This window comes from Balaenoptera physalus, assembly GCF_965194825.1.
Source record: "Balaenoptera physalus genome assembly, chromosome: 1".
Classification (NCBI taxonomy): Eukaryota; Metazoa; Chordata; class Mammalia; order Artiodactyla; family Balaenopteridae; genus Balaenoptera; species Balaenoptera physalus.
Genome location: NC_138882.1, coordinates 51290708 through 51307411, shown reverse-complemented (window position 1 = coordinate 51307411; position 16704 = coordinate 51290708). Strand labels below are relative to the sequence as shown.

The following is a 16704-nucleotide window of genomic DNA, read 5'->3' as shown; positions in this document are numbered from 1 at the left end:
ACCACTGCACCACCACGGAAGCCTGCACTTATTTTAGTTTTTTTTTTAAAATTAATTTATTTACTTTATTTATTTATTTTGGCTGTGTTGGGTCTGTGTTGCTGTGCACGGGCTTTCTCTAATTGAGGCAAGCGGGGGCTACTCTTCATTGCAGTGTGCGGGCTTCTCATTGCGGTGGCTTCTCTTGCTGCAGAGCACGGGCTCTAGGTGCGTGGGCTTCAGTAGTTGCAGCATGTGGGCTCAGTAGTTGTGGCTCACGGGCTCTAGAGCACAGGCTCAGTAGTTGTGGCGCACGAGCTTAGTTGCTCTGCGGCATGTGGGATCTTCCCGGACCAGGGATTGAACCCGTGTTCCCTGCACTGGCAGGCGGATTCTCAACCACTGCGCCACCAGGGAAGCCCCTAGTTTAGTTGTAAAGTGAAGTCTTCCCAAAGAAAACTTTTGTCAAATCATTGACAGATTATTTAGTAATGTAGAATAACTCATATTTGTTTAGTTATCACTTGACACTTGGCTAGACCAAAAGTATCTTTGTGAGAAGGAGAGTAAAGTGAGTTAATTTTTTTAACTGTGTTGGTAGCTGACTAAAGTTTTTATGGTTAGAAAATTTTTTTCTCATTACAAAAAAACTTTATGTTTTATGAAGTAGTGTACTTCTCATACATATAAAACACAAGTTGAATCCAGGTACCCTGTTTGAAACAGTCTGCAGGAACCATCTTTTCACATATGCATTGCTGCTAGAGATTGGAATATGCACAGTGTTGGTTACATACAGTAAAGTCTGATTAATTAACCTTTATTTTTTAATAATTCATATGTCATAGAATACAAGTCAATCAGAAAATTACTTTCAGTAAAATTTCACTACCAGATAACAAAATGCAGTCATTAAGAATCTATATGACAGATACCAAATAATAATTAAGAACCCAATTTTCTTTGCTGAGTTGGACTTAAATAAAATCTTCACTTTGGACTTCCCTGGTGGTGCAGTGGTTAGGAATCCGCCTGCCAATGCAGGGGACACAGGTTCGTGCCCCGGTCCGGGAAGATCCCACATGCTGCGGAGCGGTTAGGCCTGTGAGCCACAACTACTGAGCCTGCGCGTCTGGAGCCTGTGCTCCACAGCGGGAGAGGCCGTGACAGTGAGAGGCCCGCGCACCGTGATGAAGAGTGGCCCCCACTCGCCGCAACTGGAGAAAGCCCTTGCACAGAAACGAAGACCCAACACAGCCAAAAATAAATTTAAAAAAAAAAAAAATCTTCACTTAATCTTTGGAAGTATAGCTCTTTGTCATTAATTTTTGTTTTATTTTTTTTGAATTTTATTTAATTTTTTATGCAGCAGGTTCTTATTAGTTATCTATTTAATACATATTAGTGTATATATTTCAATCCCAATCTCCCAATTCATTCCACCCCCCCCACCCCTGCTTTTCCCCCTTGGTGTCTGTACTTTTGTTCTCTACAATATGGTTAGAAACTTTTTTAACTATTGGCATGTTTGTTGATTTTAGATTTTCTGCTACCCCTGTCTGTTTTTAAAAACCTAGACTGACTTTTCTTAGAGTCATATTGTATTATCTATGAAAATTTGTATTTTTAGAACATTTTTGAAAATTTTTTCTGAAAAATTTATAAACCAGGATTGTTTACTATAGGTGAAAATAACTCCCTTAAAATTAATTATACCTTTAGTTTTACATGTTTGGACTTAGTAGGTAGGCTTTTCCTTTTCTTAAATTAGGGTCTTTAATATTCACCATATTGAGCTGCCTTTACAGACATTGAAGAAAATTATTTTTATCAAATATGACAAAGGTTTAATATATTTATAATGTAAGAACTCAGCAAATCAATAAGAAAAACTTTAATATCCTGGTAGGTAAGTGGGCGAAGGGCAAGAAAAGATAATTCACAGATGAAGAACTTAGATTAAGATCTATGGTGGAATGTTTAGTCCTGCTAGCAATCTACTAAATTCAAATTAAAGCAACCATATTCTTCCCTAATAGGAATATAATTAATATTCCTTAGTAATCAGCAAAAGTAAAAAGCATAGTTAATATTTAAATATATTAATGAAACTGTTGGGTTCACGTTATTGTAAATTGGAAAACAGTTCAACATTGGATCTCTAGAGTAGCATGTTCTGTACATTCTTTAGTTCAGTTTTAGCACACTTTGTAGATCCTGTTCTAGATAAGTGATCCAAATGAGCATTAATGTACACAAATATGTTCATTTCAGTGTTATTTATAATAGAGAAAATGAGACATAATTCTGTATTGATAATCTCTTGCTGGCTAACTCCACTTCCAGGATAGTTCACTCATATGGCTGTAGGCAGGAAGCCTCAGTTTTTTTTGCCACATGGACCTCTTCATAGGGCTGCTTGACTGTCCTCATGACATGGCAGCTGGATCCTTAAGAGAGAGGGAGAGAGAACAAGCAATGCCTTTTATGACCTAGTCTTGAAAGTCACACTGTCATTTCCACCACATTTGATTTGTTAAAAGTGAACCACTAAGTCCAGCCTACATTCAACAAGAGGAAAATTAAGCTCCTCTTCTTTTTTGTTTTTTTAAAATTTATTTATATTTTATTTATTTATCTATTTTTGGCTGCATTGGTTCTTCGTTGCTATGCACAGGCTTTCTCTAGTTGTGGCAAGTGAGGGCTAGTCTTCGTTGCAGTGCGCAGGCTTCTCATTGTGGTGGCTTCTCTTGTTGTGGAGCACAGGCTCTAGGTGCGCAGGCTTCAGTAGTTGTGGCATGTGGGTGCAGTAGTTGTGGTGCACGGGCTTAGTTGCTCCACGGCATGTGGGATCTTCCTGGACCAGGGCTCGAACCCATGTCCCCTGCATTGGCAGGTGGATTCTTTTTTTTTTTTTTTAATTTTTAAAAAATATTTATTTATTTTTGGCTGTGTTGGGTCTTCATTATTGTGTGGAGGCTTTCTCTAGTTGCGATGAGCGGGGGCTACTCTTTGTTGTGGTGCGCGGGCTTCTCGTTGCGGTGGCTTCTCTTGTTGAGGAGCACAGGCTCTAGGTGCGCAGGCTTCAGTAGTTGTGGTACGCAGGCTCAGTAGTTGTGGCTTGCGGCCTCTAGAGCGCAGGCTCAGTAGTTGTGGCACATGGGCTAAGTTGCTCTGCCCCGTGTGGGATCTTCCCGGACCAGGGCTCGAATCCATGTCCCCTGCATTGGCAGGCAGATCCTTAACCACTGGGTCATCAGGGAAGCCCATGATATAATTTTTAATGGTTTAGTTTTCCAAGCAAAAATAAAGTTATTAGATTATCAGGAACTCTTAAGAGAATACAGATATAACTTTTAGAGATGACAAAATTCTTTTCTGACTTTCATGAAAGGCAAGATAGGGCATTTTCTTTACTGATATTATAATATTGATTTTCAGTGAATGCTAATGATGTGATTGCAGGTAAATTGGCAGGATGAGGAGCAGCAAATCAAAAGAGGTGCCTTTACCAAATCCAAGGAACTCTCAAAGCACGGATACTGTTCAAGGTATGATTTGGTTTTTTTTGAAACTGAACCTAATGATTTGTTTAGGTCATGTGCCTAAAATTCTGGGCTATTCAGTAAATGAAAATTATCCATATGCTTTGATTTAGAACAAGTGGATAAATAATTTTTAAAATTCAATTTTGTTTTAAATATACAAGATATCTTATATTCAAAGGCACCCAATAGTAAACTGTTTTGTAAGGGAAAACATCCTTTTTAAAAATGAATCAGTATATGTAAAATTAGTTATATATAATATCTTACAAATTCTGACTTAATGTTAATAAATATCATACGGCTCCCAATATAGTTATAGACCTGTAGTGCACAGGTAACAAAAATAATAGTCTCATTGAACTCTTTTTTTTTTTTTTTAATGATGCATTGGGGGTAACTTTAATTTAGGGCATGATATTTTTTGGGGGACGTTGACAAACTGGAGTATATCTGGAGCAAGATTATTGGGTTTGTGAGGGATCTGGATATCACGTCACATGAGGGGCATTTGGAGGAGATGAAAATAGTTATCCTAGAGAAGGATGACTCAAGGAAAATATATAGACTTAAACTCTTTGAAGGGCTGTTATCTGAAAGACTAAATAGATGTTACCTTGTTTCTACTAGTAGATTGAAGTCTGGAGTAGTTTTCTAATCTTTTCATATCATAATATGAAATGCAGTACAATACTATATTTTGTATTTGTTCAGCTCATTGGGATAAACTGAGGATACTGCTTATTGTTAGAGATGTCTGATGGGGTGCAGGTGGGGGGTGGTGTTAGTCCAGTTGTCCTAAGGACTAGTGGGATCAGTGTCTAATACAACTAAACCGTATATTGGGAAGCTCGGCTTCAGAGGGTGGGAGAGGAATCATGTTTTGGCTCAATATGATAAAGCACTTGCTGGGGAATAGTTCTGCCTAATAAAGTGATTCTCAAACTTTTGAGTGCATTTGGGACCTTATTAAAATGCAGATTCCAAGGTACACTTCAGAGATTCTAATTCAGTAAATATCAATATTGCCCAGCAGATATAACCACACCATGGGATGCACTTTCTCAGACCAAGGCTGCTGTAAGTAATTATAGGTTCCATTTATTTCTTTCTAGTCTAAAATTGATTGCCTGTTGTGATTGAATAGATTACAATTTTTTTCTGTAGTGCTTTTTTGATAAGAAAATAAGGTTAAACATTTCTGTAAGAAGTTATATACTATATGTTACAAAATGAACATTAATGACAACTATTAGACAGTAAAGCAATAATTAAGACACTAAGTATCAGAAACATTAACACTATGGCATATAAAAGATTAAGATAATTTGTACTATTTATTCTGCTTTAATAAATTTGCTCAATTGGTATGTTGAGATGAAGATTTAAAACATAGAATGTATTTGAGAAGGTGGGGCTGTGTCTATGTAAAAGGCTCAGAGTCAGGAAATGAAAGGAACAGCTTTTCCTTGAGTGGACTGTGAGTTACCTCCTCTTTTTTTGTGGCAATAGCAGTCTCTTTTCTCTTAGCACTGCTGAAAAAGCATGATTATGGGCAAATGTTCTCATTTATGTTCTGTCCAGTCTTGTCTGGAGTTAGGAATCCAAATTTGGCAAGTGATACATAGCTTCTTCAAAGAGAGACCTTTTCCTTTTTTCTTTTTCATCTGCTTTCTAGGCAAATTACTCTTCTAATATATATTTTGTTTGTTTTCTTTTGTATTCTACCTGAGTTCGAATTATCTATTTCTTTACTGTCTGAATATGGTGATTTCTGTCCCCTAATCTTTTGAACTGGTTTGAAAATCAATCTGGAAAAGGTACTATAACCTAGGTTTGGTCATAATGCAGAGTCAAATTTTGGCCCCATGAATACAGCAATCAGTATATATTCTCTCTCTTCTACATGAGTATTGTACATCTATAACATAGGAATAGTTTCTATCCCCAGTTTAATTTAGAGCTAAACTAATTTAGAGCTGAACTGTTAATAGTTGTTTTCCAAAAAAATAATCGGGCTTTTTTTTTTTTTTTTAATAAATTTATTTATTTATTTATTTATGGCTGTGTTGGGTCTTTGTTTCTGCGCGAGGGCTCTCTCTAGTTGTGGCAAGCGGGGGCCACTCTTCATCGCGGTGCGCGGGCCTCTCACTGTCGCGGCCTCTCTTGTTGCGGAGCACAGGCTCCAGACGCGCAGGCTCAGTAGTCGTGGCTCACGGGCCTAGCCGTTCTGCGGCATGTGGGATCTTCCCAGACCAGGGCACGAACCCGTGTCCCCTGCATTGGCAGGCAGATTCTCAACCACTGCGCCACCGGGGAAGCCCCTAATTGGGCTTTTAAAAAGAATTTTTAGGGATAAGTGGTTCATAATATAAATGGGGAAAAATGTCTGATACAGAACTATTAATATATAAAGGATTATTCCAATCTTGTGAGTACATTGCACTGCAAAAATCTGAAAGAAGATAAATCAGAATTTTACACAAAGTTTCTATCTCTGTGTGGTGGAATTTTGATGATTTTAATTTTATTTTTTTCTGTTTTCTGTTTTTTTCAAGTTTTCTCCTGTAAGCATGTGCGGGGAAAATGCTTTTTAAAATCATTGGTGGTAATATCAAAAGTCGACTTAAATTGTAAAGCATATGGAAACCTGAATTCTATCTTGTGAATTTTGTCCTTATTGTGAAACTTATTCTGTAGATATAAAACTATAAAAAATTGTGGCGGGCTTCCCTGGTGACGCAGTGGTTAAGAATCCACCTGCCAATGCAGGGGACACGGGTTTAAGCCCTAGTCTGGGAAGATCCCACATGCTGCAGAGCAACTAAGCCCATGCACCACAACTACTGAGCCTGCGGTCTAGAGCCTGCAAGCGACAACTACTGAAGCCCGTGCGCCTAGAGCCCATGCTCTGCAACAAGAGAAGCCACTGCAGTGAGAAGCCCGCGCAGCACAGTGAAGGGTGGCCCCTGCTCGTTGCAACTAGAGAAAGCCCGCGCGCAGCAATGAAGATTCAACGCAGCCAAAAAAGAAGAAAAAAAGAAAAGTTGTGGCTATTTGAATAGTCCTAAATTTTAGTCTAGCTGAATTGTTTTTTCCTCATTTTTGCATGTAAAATGCATAAAATATATAGAAATGCACAAAATATGTAGCTTAATGATACACAACATACAATGTCAGAAAATTTACTGCTTTTAAAAAACTCAACGATTAAAAAAAATAGGTCAGCAGGACAAATAGAAACTCCTTGATGTTCTACAAACTCTTTAATTTTCTTGTCCAGATTTGGGCAGCATTGAGCCAGTTGTTAGTAGAGCTTAAGTGGTAAATAATGGGAAAACTATTTTTTTTAATTAAAATAAAGCATTCCTAAGTTTTTTCTACTTTGGAGAAAGGTGTTGGACAATATAGTTTTAAATAACTACTTAAATTGATGGTAGCTGGTTAATTTACAGGATTAACCTGTTTGTTTTGATGGTGTTTAAACTTTAGCTGAGACACATTGAAAACAAATTGGAAGTAGCCCCTACGAGTACAGCTGTGTTTGATTCTGTCATGGATACCAAGAAATCTTCTGCAAGTGCTACCAGAAAAATAAGTAGAAAAGGTATGTATGAGGTTAATTCCAAAGATATAAATATATTAAATATGAATTTTGATGTTTTATTTCAACTTAATTTCTTCTTATAGTCCCATGTATTTCCTTGTTCTTTTGTCAGAGACTATATACCTCATCAGCATTTAGTTGTTTTTCTTTGGTACTGAGTAGTTATGAAGCAGGCTTGTATTCAGTGACCGTAGATGACATTTTCACCATCTTTTGATCAGGGACTTAGCACCACTGCATCGCCTTTGATAGTGAGTTTTCATTTGTTGTTAATGAGAATTTGATTTTGAGCCTTTAGGGTTATAATGTCTTTTTTGTTTTTAATTCACAGGTATATCACTTTGAAATTTAGTTGACTTAAGACTTACATTTTTTTGTTGGGGTTTAAAATCAAAATTGGAATATCTGTCTTAGAGATCCTATCATAAATTGACACAGTATAAATATTTTCTTTGGTTACCTTTCATATATTTAATTCTGTGGTTGTATAATTAGTGGGATAAACCTGCAGGTTAGTACTTTCCACCGATACTGTGATTCTTTTTTATTAATCTGTGAGTCTGTTGGGTTTTATCTGATACTTCTTTTTTTTGAGTCAGAACTTTTGACAAAAAGGAATTTTTTATGTAGAATTTTATTTTGCATTGTTTGCTCAGAATATAGTCTTTCTCCATAAGTTGAGTTACTGTAATAATTTAACCTGAATTTTTCCCATCTACTTATATAATATCCAACCAGGGATTTCAGAAATAATAGATACCTAAGTTATTTTCTTAAATACTAGCCGCATTCAGAGACAGTTGTATTTTATATCATATGTTCCCATAGATTTCCTTTTTCTTCAGATGGTAGATACCTGGATGATTCTTGGGTTAATGCTCCAACCTCCAAATCTTCTAAATTACGAAAAGAGAAATCTCGTAGTCCTCTCAGAGCTACCACCCTGCAGAGTAACGTAAAGAAAATTAATCGTGTGGAATTTCGTGAACCTTTGGTTTCTTACAGGTTAGTGTTTTTTTGTTTGTTTGTTTTGTTTTTGTTTTTTGTTTTTTTTTAAATTATCAAATAGAGTTAATCTGTAGTATTTATAGTAAGAGTATAGTTTATTTTCTCAGTTTTTCATAGCACTCTGGATCTAGTATTATTACCTTTTTCATTTTCCAAAAAGGTAAAGCAAAATCTTTTATATTATGAAATGCTGACTTTCTGTTCTTTTACAGATGGAATATTTGGGGAGAAGAAGTAGTAATATTTGCTCCAGACCACTGCCATTGTAATAAATATGTTTCCTACAAATGAATTATTCAGTTTCTTTTATCACCTTCTGTATGAAACATTGCCAGATTTGTTTCTACCCCAGTTCATTCTCCAGCTTATTTAACCCTTCCTCTGTGCTTCCTCTGTTAGAGCACTTTCATGTTGCATTACATTTTGATTCCATATCTACCCATTACATTAGTTTATCTATGACTGTAAATCTGTCTTATTCTCAAAGCATTATCTTAGTGCCTGTCATTTACTAAGTATTGTAGATATTTTTTCCAACATTTTATTATGAAAATTTTCATATTCATAGAAAAGTTGAAAGAACTGTATAGTGAATATTTAATGAGTGAGTGATTGAAAGACTGTGTGAAATTACATTTTTTTTTTTTTTGGTGAGTTCTTCCCTTTTTAAGATTGAAGCATGGTAGATAACCTACCATTTTATGCTTTATTTTATTCTCTACATGTGCTAATTTTAGACCTGTGAATTGTTGCAGTCTGGTCAAGATAGTGAAAATAATTGAATTTAGTCTTGATCTCTACAGAGAGAAGCTACAGAACCCAGTTCTCAGCCCCCATCTTGTTTAATAGTCAGCCATTCAGAACAGGGTCTAATGTTTTTTGGGTCATGGACCCCAGTGAGAATCTGATGAAAGCTGTGGACTATCTCCTTAGAAAAATGCACACACTCGTGCACTCACGATAGATACAAAATTACCATATTATGCTGTAATAGAGTCATGACTCTAAGAATTTTTGTGGCATTTAGAGTTTTATGCCTATACATGAAACATTTAGATCAGTACTTACAATGGAACCGTTAATGTGAACCACACATATGTAATTAAAAGATTTTTAGTAGTCACATACACACACACAAAGATGTTTTGCATTCTTTTTTGTTTTAAATCTTTTAAATCTGGTATGTAATTTACATTATAGCACATCTCAGTTTGGACTAACCACATTCAAGTGCTCAGTTGCCACATGTGGTAAATGCTACTGTTTCAGACCTTGCAGGTTCAGATGGTTGTTTATCTGCTTTTATAACTTTGTTGGGTAGTTTCTCTTTTTCTTTTCTTTTAAAAAAAAAAATTTATTTATTTATTTTTTGGCTGTGTTGGGTCTTCGTTGCTGCGCACGGGCTTTTTCTAGTTGTGGTGAGCAGGGACTACTCTTCATTGAGGTGCACAGGCTTCTCATTGCGGTGCCTTCTCTTGTTGCGGAGCACGGGCTCTAGGCGTGCAGGTCTCAGTAGTTGCAGCATCCAGGCCCTAGAGGGTGTGGGCTTCAGTAGTTGCGAAGCATGGGCTCAGTAGTTGTGGCTCGCGGGCTCAGTAGTTGCTGTGTGCGGGCTCCAGGGCGTGCGGGCTTCAGTAGTTGTGGCACGCAGGCTCAGTAGTTGTGGCTCACGGGCTCTAGAGTGTAGGCTCAGTAGCTGTGGTGCATGGGCTTAGTTGCTCCGCGGCATGTGGGATCTTCCCAGACCATGGATCGAACCCGTGTCCCCTGCATTGGCAGACAGATTCTTAACTGCTGCGCCACCAAGGAAGTCCCTGTTGGGTAGTTTTTCATGTATCTTCCTACTGCTGAGGCTTGTCTTCATTAACCTCCCTTTTAGTTAACTGCTCTGTTCCTAAAATATAACTTATTAGAATGATATGTAAAATAAAAATAGTTTGTGAAGGAATACTTTTGCTAGTGTTTTTATGAGTAGAGAACATGTGGACTTTGTGATATGTACTTTGGCTGTGTCCAGTCTTCTTTGCTTATTCTGGTGTTTCTAGATATGCTTTACATAATTTGAAGCTGCCAGAAAAGTTGTCTGTGTTTCAGAGAGGTTGAACTTTACTAACCACATTTATTTGGAGGAAAATATTTACTGTACTTCCACTTTATTTTTACTCCCAATCTATTTGCTAATTTGGTACATTATTTAGAAGTTATACATATGAAATGTCAGAATTTGAGAACTTTTTTTTCCTAGTTCTTAAGATTTCATGGAGAAGTAAAATGTACATTTTGGTAATAGTGTCCAGTGAATATGCAAAGTCAAATTGTAATCCTGTTTTCTGGGGTTCTTAAGGAAATCTCTCTATGCCTCTTTTGCATATTTCTTATTTTATAATATGCAGATTATGATTTAGATTATTTGCCATAATCTAAACTTTGATACACAGGAGGCATTGAGCATTGAATTTTAATAGTAGTAATGGTTATTTTGTTTTTTTTAACTTACTGGAACTTCTAGGTTTTTGAGGTCTCTAATGTTTAGCTTAGAGTTCTCTATTCAGTTTGTATGACTGGTTTTTGTACTCTTTATTCAACGCTAATTATTTTTTAATAACAGGGAAGTCCATGGTACACCGTCCAACATAAGTCCCAGCCATTTAGAGTCAAAGCATATATATTGTGTGGATGTTAATGAAGAGAAGCCTGAGAGTGGGAACCGGATGATATACAATCAGGAAGATCGGAATATACATTGCTGTGATTTTGAGAGCTCCCAATCATCTGTCGTCAATGATACAGTTGTTAGATTTTTAAATGATCGACCAACAATTGATGCATTGCAGAATTCTGAATGTTTGATTAAGATGGCAGCTCCTATGAGAAGTGATGAAGAAAAGCCTAATAGAGCAAAAGGAAATGAGAACACTTTGAAGGCTTCTGTATGTTACATGGGCCGTGATGTTGATTCAAAAGTGTTACGGTTAACTGATTCTTCTCCATCTTCTACTAGTACCTGTAATTCCCAAAGATTAGATATCCTAAAGCGGCGACAACATGATGTTAAATTGGAAAAACTCAAGGAGCGGATCAGGAAACAGTGGGAACACTCAGAAGAAACAAATGACCAGGGCCAGAATCTGGGTCATATTGACCATCCAGTAATGGTTGTTAATGTTGATAGCTCAGTGACAGCAAAGGTCAGGAAAGTGGCAACAGCACCACCTGCTCCAACATATAAAGGTTTGTAATCAGTCTTTGTGTCTTTTTCTGTCTTCCTGCCTCCTTGTCTCCCTTTCTCCCTTGGATGTATTTGAGTAGAGAGGACCATCTTTAGAACAGGGTGTGATTCTCAAATCTAATGCATTAAAAAATTAATTCAGGATGCATGCTAAAAATGCAGATTCCTGGATCCTACACTGGATCTAAATCAGAATTTCTGGAGATGGGGTCCAGAATTGGAATTTTTAACAAGTCCCTCGAGGTCCTTATAGTTTGAGAACCACCATATGAACAATTAATAAGTTGAACAAAAGAGAAAATAAAAATTAGTACAACTTTCAGAGAACTGAAAGAATATTGCTCTTATTCTGCCATTGTATTTGGATTGTTATTAGAAATTCTTTCAAAAGTAATGTTTGAAAGATAATTCAGTCAGTGCCAGTTAATACTTGGTTACAGAATATTTTGGCACTGACATTTGGACCCTGTTGTTACCTTAACCTTCAAATTTTGACAGGGGTTTTCTCCATGTTTAAGAAAACAATATTTAAATCAGATTTCCACTGAGAAGATGCTTTTCAGAGAGAATTTCTGTTTTTGGCCCAACTCAAGTTTTTGTGTATGGTGGTTTTTAGGAGTTTGCATTTTTTTATTCCTGAAACTATTTTCACAGGGTCACCCATATAAAATTTTTAATAAAGAGTTGATTCATTGATGAGGTTACTCTGTGTTAGACTTTTGTCTTAAAATTCCTGCCATTCTGGCCTTTCTTTTGTGGATATTTTTTCAAGTTCAGTTTTTAGTTTGGATAAATGTATGAAGATCAAAATATAGCCAAGATTTGTTTCTTCTGTTAATTTTAACAGAACAAATTTAACTATCTAAAGTTTGAGCAATTAACAGTTTTTTGTGTTGTTTATTATGCTTTGCTAGTGCTATTCATTGTGAATTAGATAAAAGATAGATAATTAGCATTTTATTCTACATAATTTGTGATAAAATTATGGGTAGTTCCCTGAGTAAAATTCTTTCTTATCCTTCTAGTAGTTTGTGTGCCATGTAGTAATAATTGTCCACACTGTTGACAGCGCAGATAGCAAATGGTGGGGTCAGAATGTTCTTGTTGGTTCTGAGATAGTGATTATCCAAAACTTTGGCTATACTTATATCAGACCCATTAAATACAGATTGTACCTTTAAGGTTTGTTCATTCTAGAAGTCAAAGTTCTGAAATTCCAAAAGTTATTCCACTAAGGCAAAGTCAAGATGGTTGATTTGAATCTATATTTTATTTAATAATTTATAAAGATCTAAAAGTTAAAAAAGAAAACAACCTTAAATAACCAGAGTGAAAATCTTAAGGATAACTTCCTTTGAGTGGTGACTGGATTTCGTGTATTCCTTTTACTTACTAATTTTTAACATGTTAATTTTCATATTAAAATATATCATGAATACAACTTTTGGGAGGCTAACTAATGAAATGTAGTATACATTTCAGAAATTGTAACAGAATATGGTTTCCGGTGTCCTGAGCAATGGATTTATTTTTTCCAGCGGTGTAGAACTGGTTTTCTGCCAACTTTTTGTCAGTGTAAATTAAAACCCTCTTAATATACTGTGTTCTAAAGTGACATTTTAATTTCACTTGTTCAAATACATAATAAATTCACTTGGTTCACAATTCAAAAGATGAAAAGGATGTACATTGAAAAGCTCTATCACTCTGGTGCTCCAACCACCTGGTCCCCTTTCTGGAGGTTACTTGTGTTAACAATTTGTGTATCATTCCAGAGATAATTTTCTCATATACAAATGAGAGAGAGAGGGTGTGTGTGTGTGTTTTCTTTCTCTTTTTATACAGTTGTTAGCATATGAAACCCCTTCTAAACTTTGTTTTTACATTTTTGTGTGTGTATGTTTAAAGTTTGAAGTAGTGAACACAGTGGTGTTTATGTGATTCTTCCTTATACTTAGTGGTTTGCATATCTTTTTCTTTCTGGTTTAAATGCCCAAGAATGTTAAGAGCCTGTTTTGGTCATCTGTATTTTATTTAGAGCTTAGTACAGTGTCTTGGACACAAGTAAATGCACAGTATATTTTTTATTCTATTCAGTAAATTCAACTAGTAAGAAAAAATGTGCACAAAGAGAATGAAAATGAAAACTGGGGAACAGAAAGAGAAACTGATGTAGATATTGAAAGCTTCTTAAAGTTAACTTGTTAGTAAAGATCAAATATAAAGAAAGGCTCCCATAGAAATAAATGTTTCCTAAAGAGGAGAGAAGAAAAAAATGATAGAGTTGAATGTAGAGATGGAATGAGGGTGAGAAATGTTGGGAGGGAGGTAGCTTTACAAGGAATTGCCACACTTTCTTGTTACAAACTGTGGTTTGCAATAGACTGAACACTATGTTTATAAACATTTTCCTTATATAGCTATAGGCATAATTGTGTGTGCCCAATGCTACAAATGTCAGGTAAAATAAAGCTTATGCTGTTGTTCCTAAGAGCTGAATAGATTATTTTTTATTAGACATGTAATTAGTTTACCAGTACATTTTATCTAACACTTCTAAAGTACTTTTACCAATTTTTGACTCCATTCTTTATATTGATTTAACTTTACAAAATATTTAATGGCGATTCTTTGGTAAGTGGAGCCCATTTGAAAATATAAATCTTTTTACTACTCTGGTTATCATCCACATTTGATACTTTATTATTATTATTTTTTTTGCAAAATAACATTCTAAGTTCTGTATGTTTCTTAAAAGAGTAGTGATAAATTTGAAGTAGGAAATTAGAATGATAATTTCTAGGAAATAGCACATGTGTAATGTTTGTTGAGAAATTGAGCAGGTATGTTTTAAAGAACTGTTTTCCATACTTTGGTTGCATTTTGCCTATGTAGATAGCAGCTTGTCCATTTGTTCAGCCATAGGCAAAATCAGACAGATGATAGCAATTAATGCCTGTATTCAAAAAAAAGAAGAATGAGTAGCGTTGTCTCTCTTTTAGTCTTAAGAAGGGTAGTTTGTAGCTCTGATATCCATAATTTATGATTGCCATTTATCATTTAATTTAGTACATCTCCATTTCTAGTCTTTTTGAACAAATGTATATTGCTTTGTCTCACTGAAGCTTACTTCTTCCAAACAGTATTTGTTAACATATTATGTGGTAGCTAATGATGCATTCCTCTTTTAAAAGCTTATAAATCTTTTCAACATCATTAGTTATTAGGGTTACAAAAATCAAAACCACGGTGAGATACCATTTCACACCTACTAGGGTGGCTATAATAAAAAAGACAGACAATAACAAGTGTTGGTGAGGATATGGAGAAATTGGAACCCTCATACATTGCTAGTGAGAATGTAAAATGGTGCAGCTGCTTTAGAAAGCAGTTTGGCAGTTTCTCAAAAAGTTCAACATAGAGTTACCATATGACCCAGAAATTCCACTCCTAGGTATAATACCCAAGGGAATTGAAAACATATATACACACACACACACACACACACACGTGCATGAATGTTTATGGCGACATTATTCATAATAGCCAAAAAGTAGAAACAACCCAAATGTTCATCAGCTGATGAATGGATAAGCAAATGTTGGTATATCTGTACAATGGAATATCATTCAATAATAAAAGAAATAAAGCTTCTATATGTGTTATAAGGTGGATGAGCTTTGAAAACAAAATGCTAAGTGAAAGAAGCCAGACACAAAAGGCTACATATTGTGTGATTCTATTTTTATGAAATGTCCGGAACAAGCAAATCCATAAAGATAGAAAATAGATTAGTAGTTGCCGGGGAATAGAGGGAATGGTGTGAGGAGTGACTGCTAATGGGCACAGGGTTACTTTTCAGGGTGATGAAATGCTCTGGAATTAGATAGTGGTGATAGTTGTATAACTTTCTGAATATCCTAAAAACCAGGGAGTTGTACACTTTAAAAGAGTGAATTTTATAGTTTATTAATTTTATCTCACTTATAAAAGAATATAACAAACAAAACTTTTAATGCAACTTTAATAAGAATGTTCTGTATTGTTGGTTATATATTAGGCTTCAATCCTTCAGAGACCAAGATTCGAACACCTGATGGGAAAGTGTGGCAGGAGGCTGAGTTTCAAAACATGAGTAGAGAACTGTATCGTGACTTAGCACTTCACTTTGCAGGTGAGTGTAGAGTGTTCCTAGGTTTTGAGTGTTTTATCATGCATACTGTCTAACGTGCAATACTTAAACATAAAATTGTCACCAAACTAAAGATATTTCCCTTTTCTAACTGCATGGTATACTAAAGTAGTGATGGTGTCAGTTGTAAGGCTCTTCTAGCCTCTGGGCTCTGCTCCAGGGTTAAAATTAGCATACATAGCTGATGAGGCAGAAACTAGGCTATTTTTAAACTAAGGGTCTTTCTGAGTTGGACTTGTCTGATTTGAAGAAAACATAGTAGAGTCTAGTTGAAGTTTACTTCTACTAGACCTCTGAGATCTTTGAAATGGTCAGTAATTTGGCAGGCAGCAGATAAGATAACTAACATGAAGGCAAAATGCAGGAAGAGAAATGAACATTATAGGAAGGGAATAATGATAGAGGATGGAAGGAGGAACTTATGGAAGATTGGAAGAGGGAAATAGGAAGGTCATACTCATAATGTTACTACTGTTGAACACCTTGTATGATTCTGGGCAAGATGCTACTGGGTACTTAGTCTTCTGAATGTTTTACAGTTGAGGAAATGTAGGCCCAAAGAGTAATTTTCCCGAGGTTGCATAAAGTTAAGAATCGAAGCCAAGGTTCAAAACCAAGTCTGTCTGACTCTAAAGCCTGAGATTTTTCTAGTAAGCCCCAGTGGAGATTTTGCTAATAAATATTGTGGCATTAACAGTGTCCAGTCCAATTTTCCTACTGTTACTGTTGGAACACTATTTTCAGAAATTTTTTCCCATGTGGAAAGGAAATATAATAGTTAAGAGCAAAGATTTTGGAATCAGTTTACAAGGGTTCAAATTCTGGCTCTGCCACATATTAGCTATTTATACTATCTGTGTTACATAACCTCTCTTCCTTGGTTTTCTCATCTGTAAAATAGGAATAATAACTATATACATCATAGAACAGTATCATTATAGACTAGTGGAATGATGTATGTCAAAAAACTCTTAGAGAGGTCTGCGTATTATAGTCTGCCTTCTCTTTTGATATGGTGGGTGAACTCTGCCTGGGCTCCTATCTTAAACAAACCCATCTACTTGTGTTTTATATTCCATTTGATCTTGTGTATTGAAGGACATTACTTCAGCCTTGTTTTCTTTCTTTTGCATCATCAAGTTTT

The 16704-nt window shown here is 35.7% G+C and overlaps 1 protein-coding gene across 3 annotated transcripts in view; it reads left to right on the top strand.

The window, feature by feature from the left end:
- Positions 1 to 16704, top strand: part of CEP350 (centrosomal protein 350) — a 136127-nt gene that overhangs the window by 11549 nt on the left and 107874 nt on the right. For all 3 annotated transcript variants that reach the window (XM_082465045.1, XM_082465044.1, XM_082465043.1), the window contains exons 2-7: positions 3445 to 3530; positions 4561 to 4604; positions 7017 to 7131; positions 7977 to 8136; positions 10748 to 11370; positions 15429 to 15542. In XM_082465045.1, coding sequence (XP_082321171.1) covers positions 3458 to 3530; positions 4561 to 4604; positions 7017 to 7131; positions 7977 to 8136; positions 10748 to 11370; positions 15429 to 15542 — 1129 coding nt within the window. In that variant the 5' untranslated portion in view covers positions 3445 to 3457. The remainder of the gene's footprint in view (positions 1 to 3444; positions 3531 to 4560; positions 4605 to 7016; positions 7132 to 7976; positions 8137 to 10747; positions 11371 to 15428; positions 15543 to 16704) is intronic.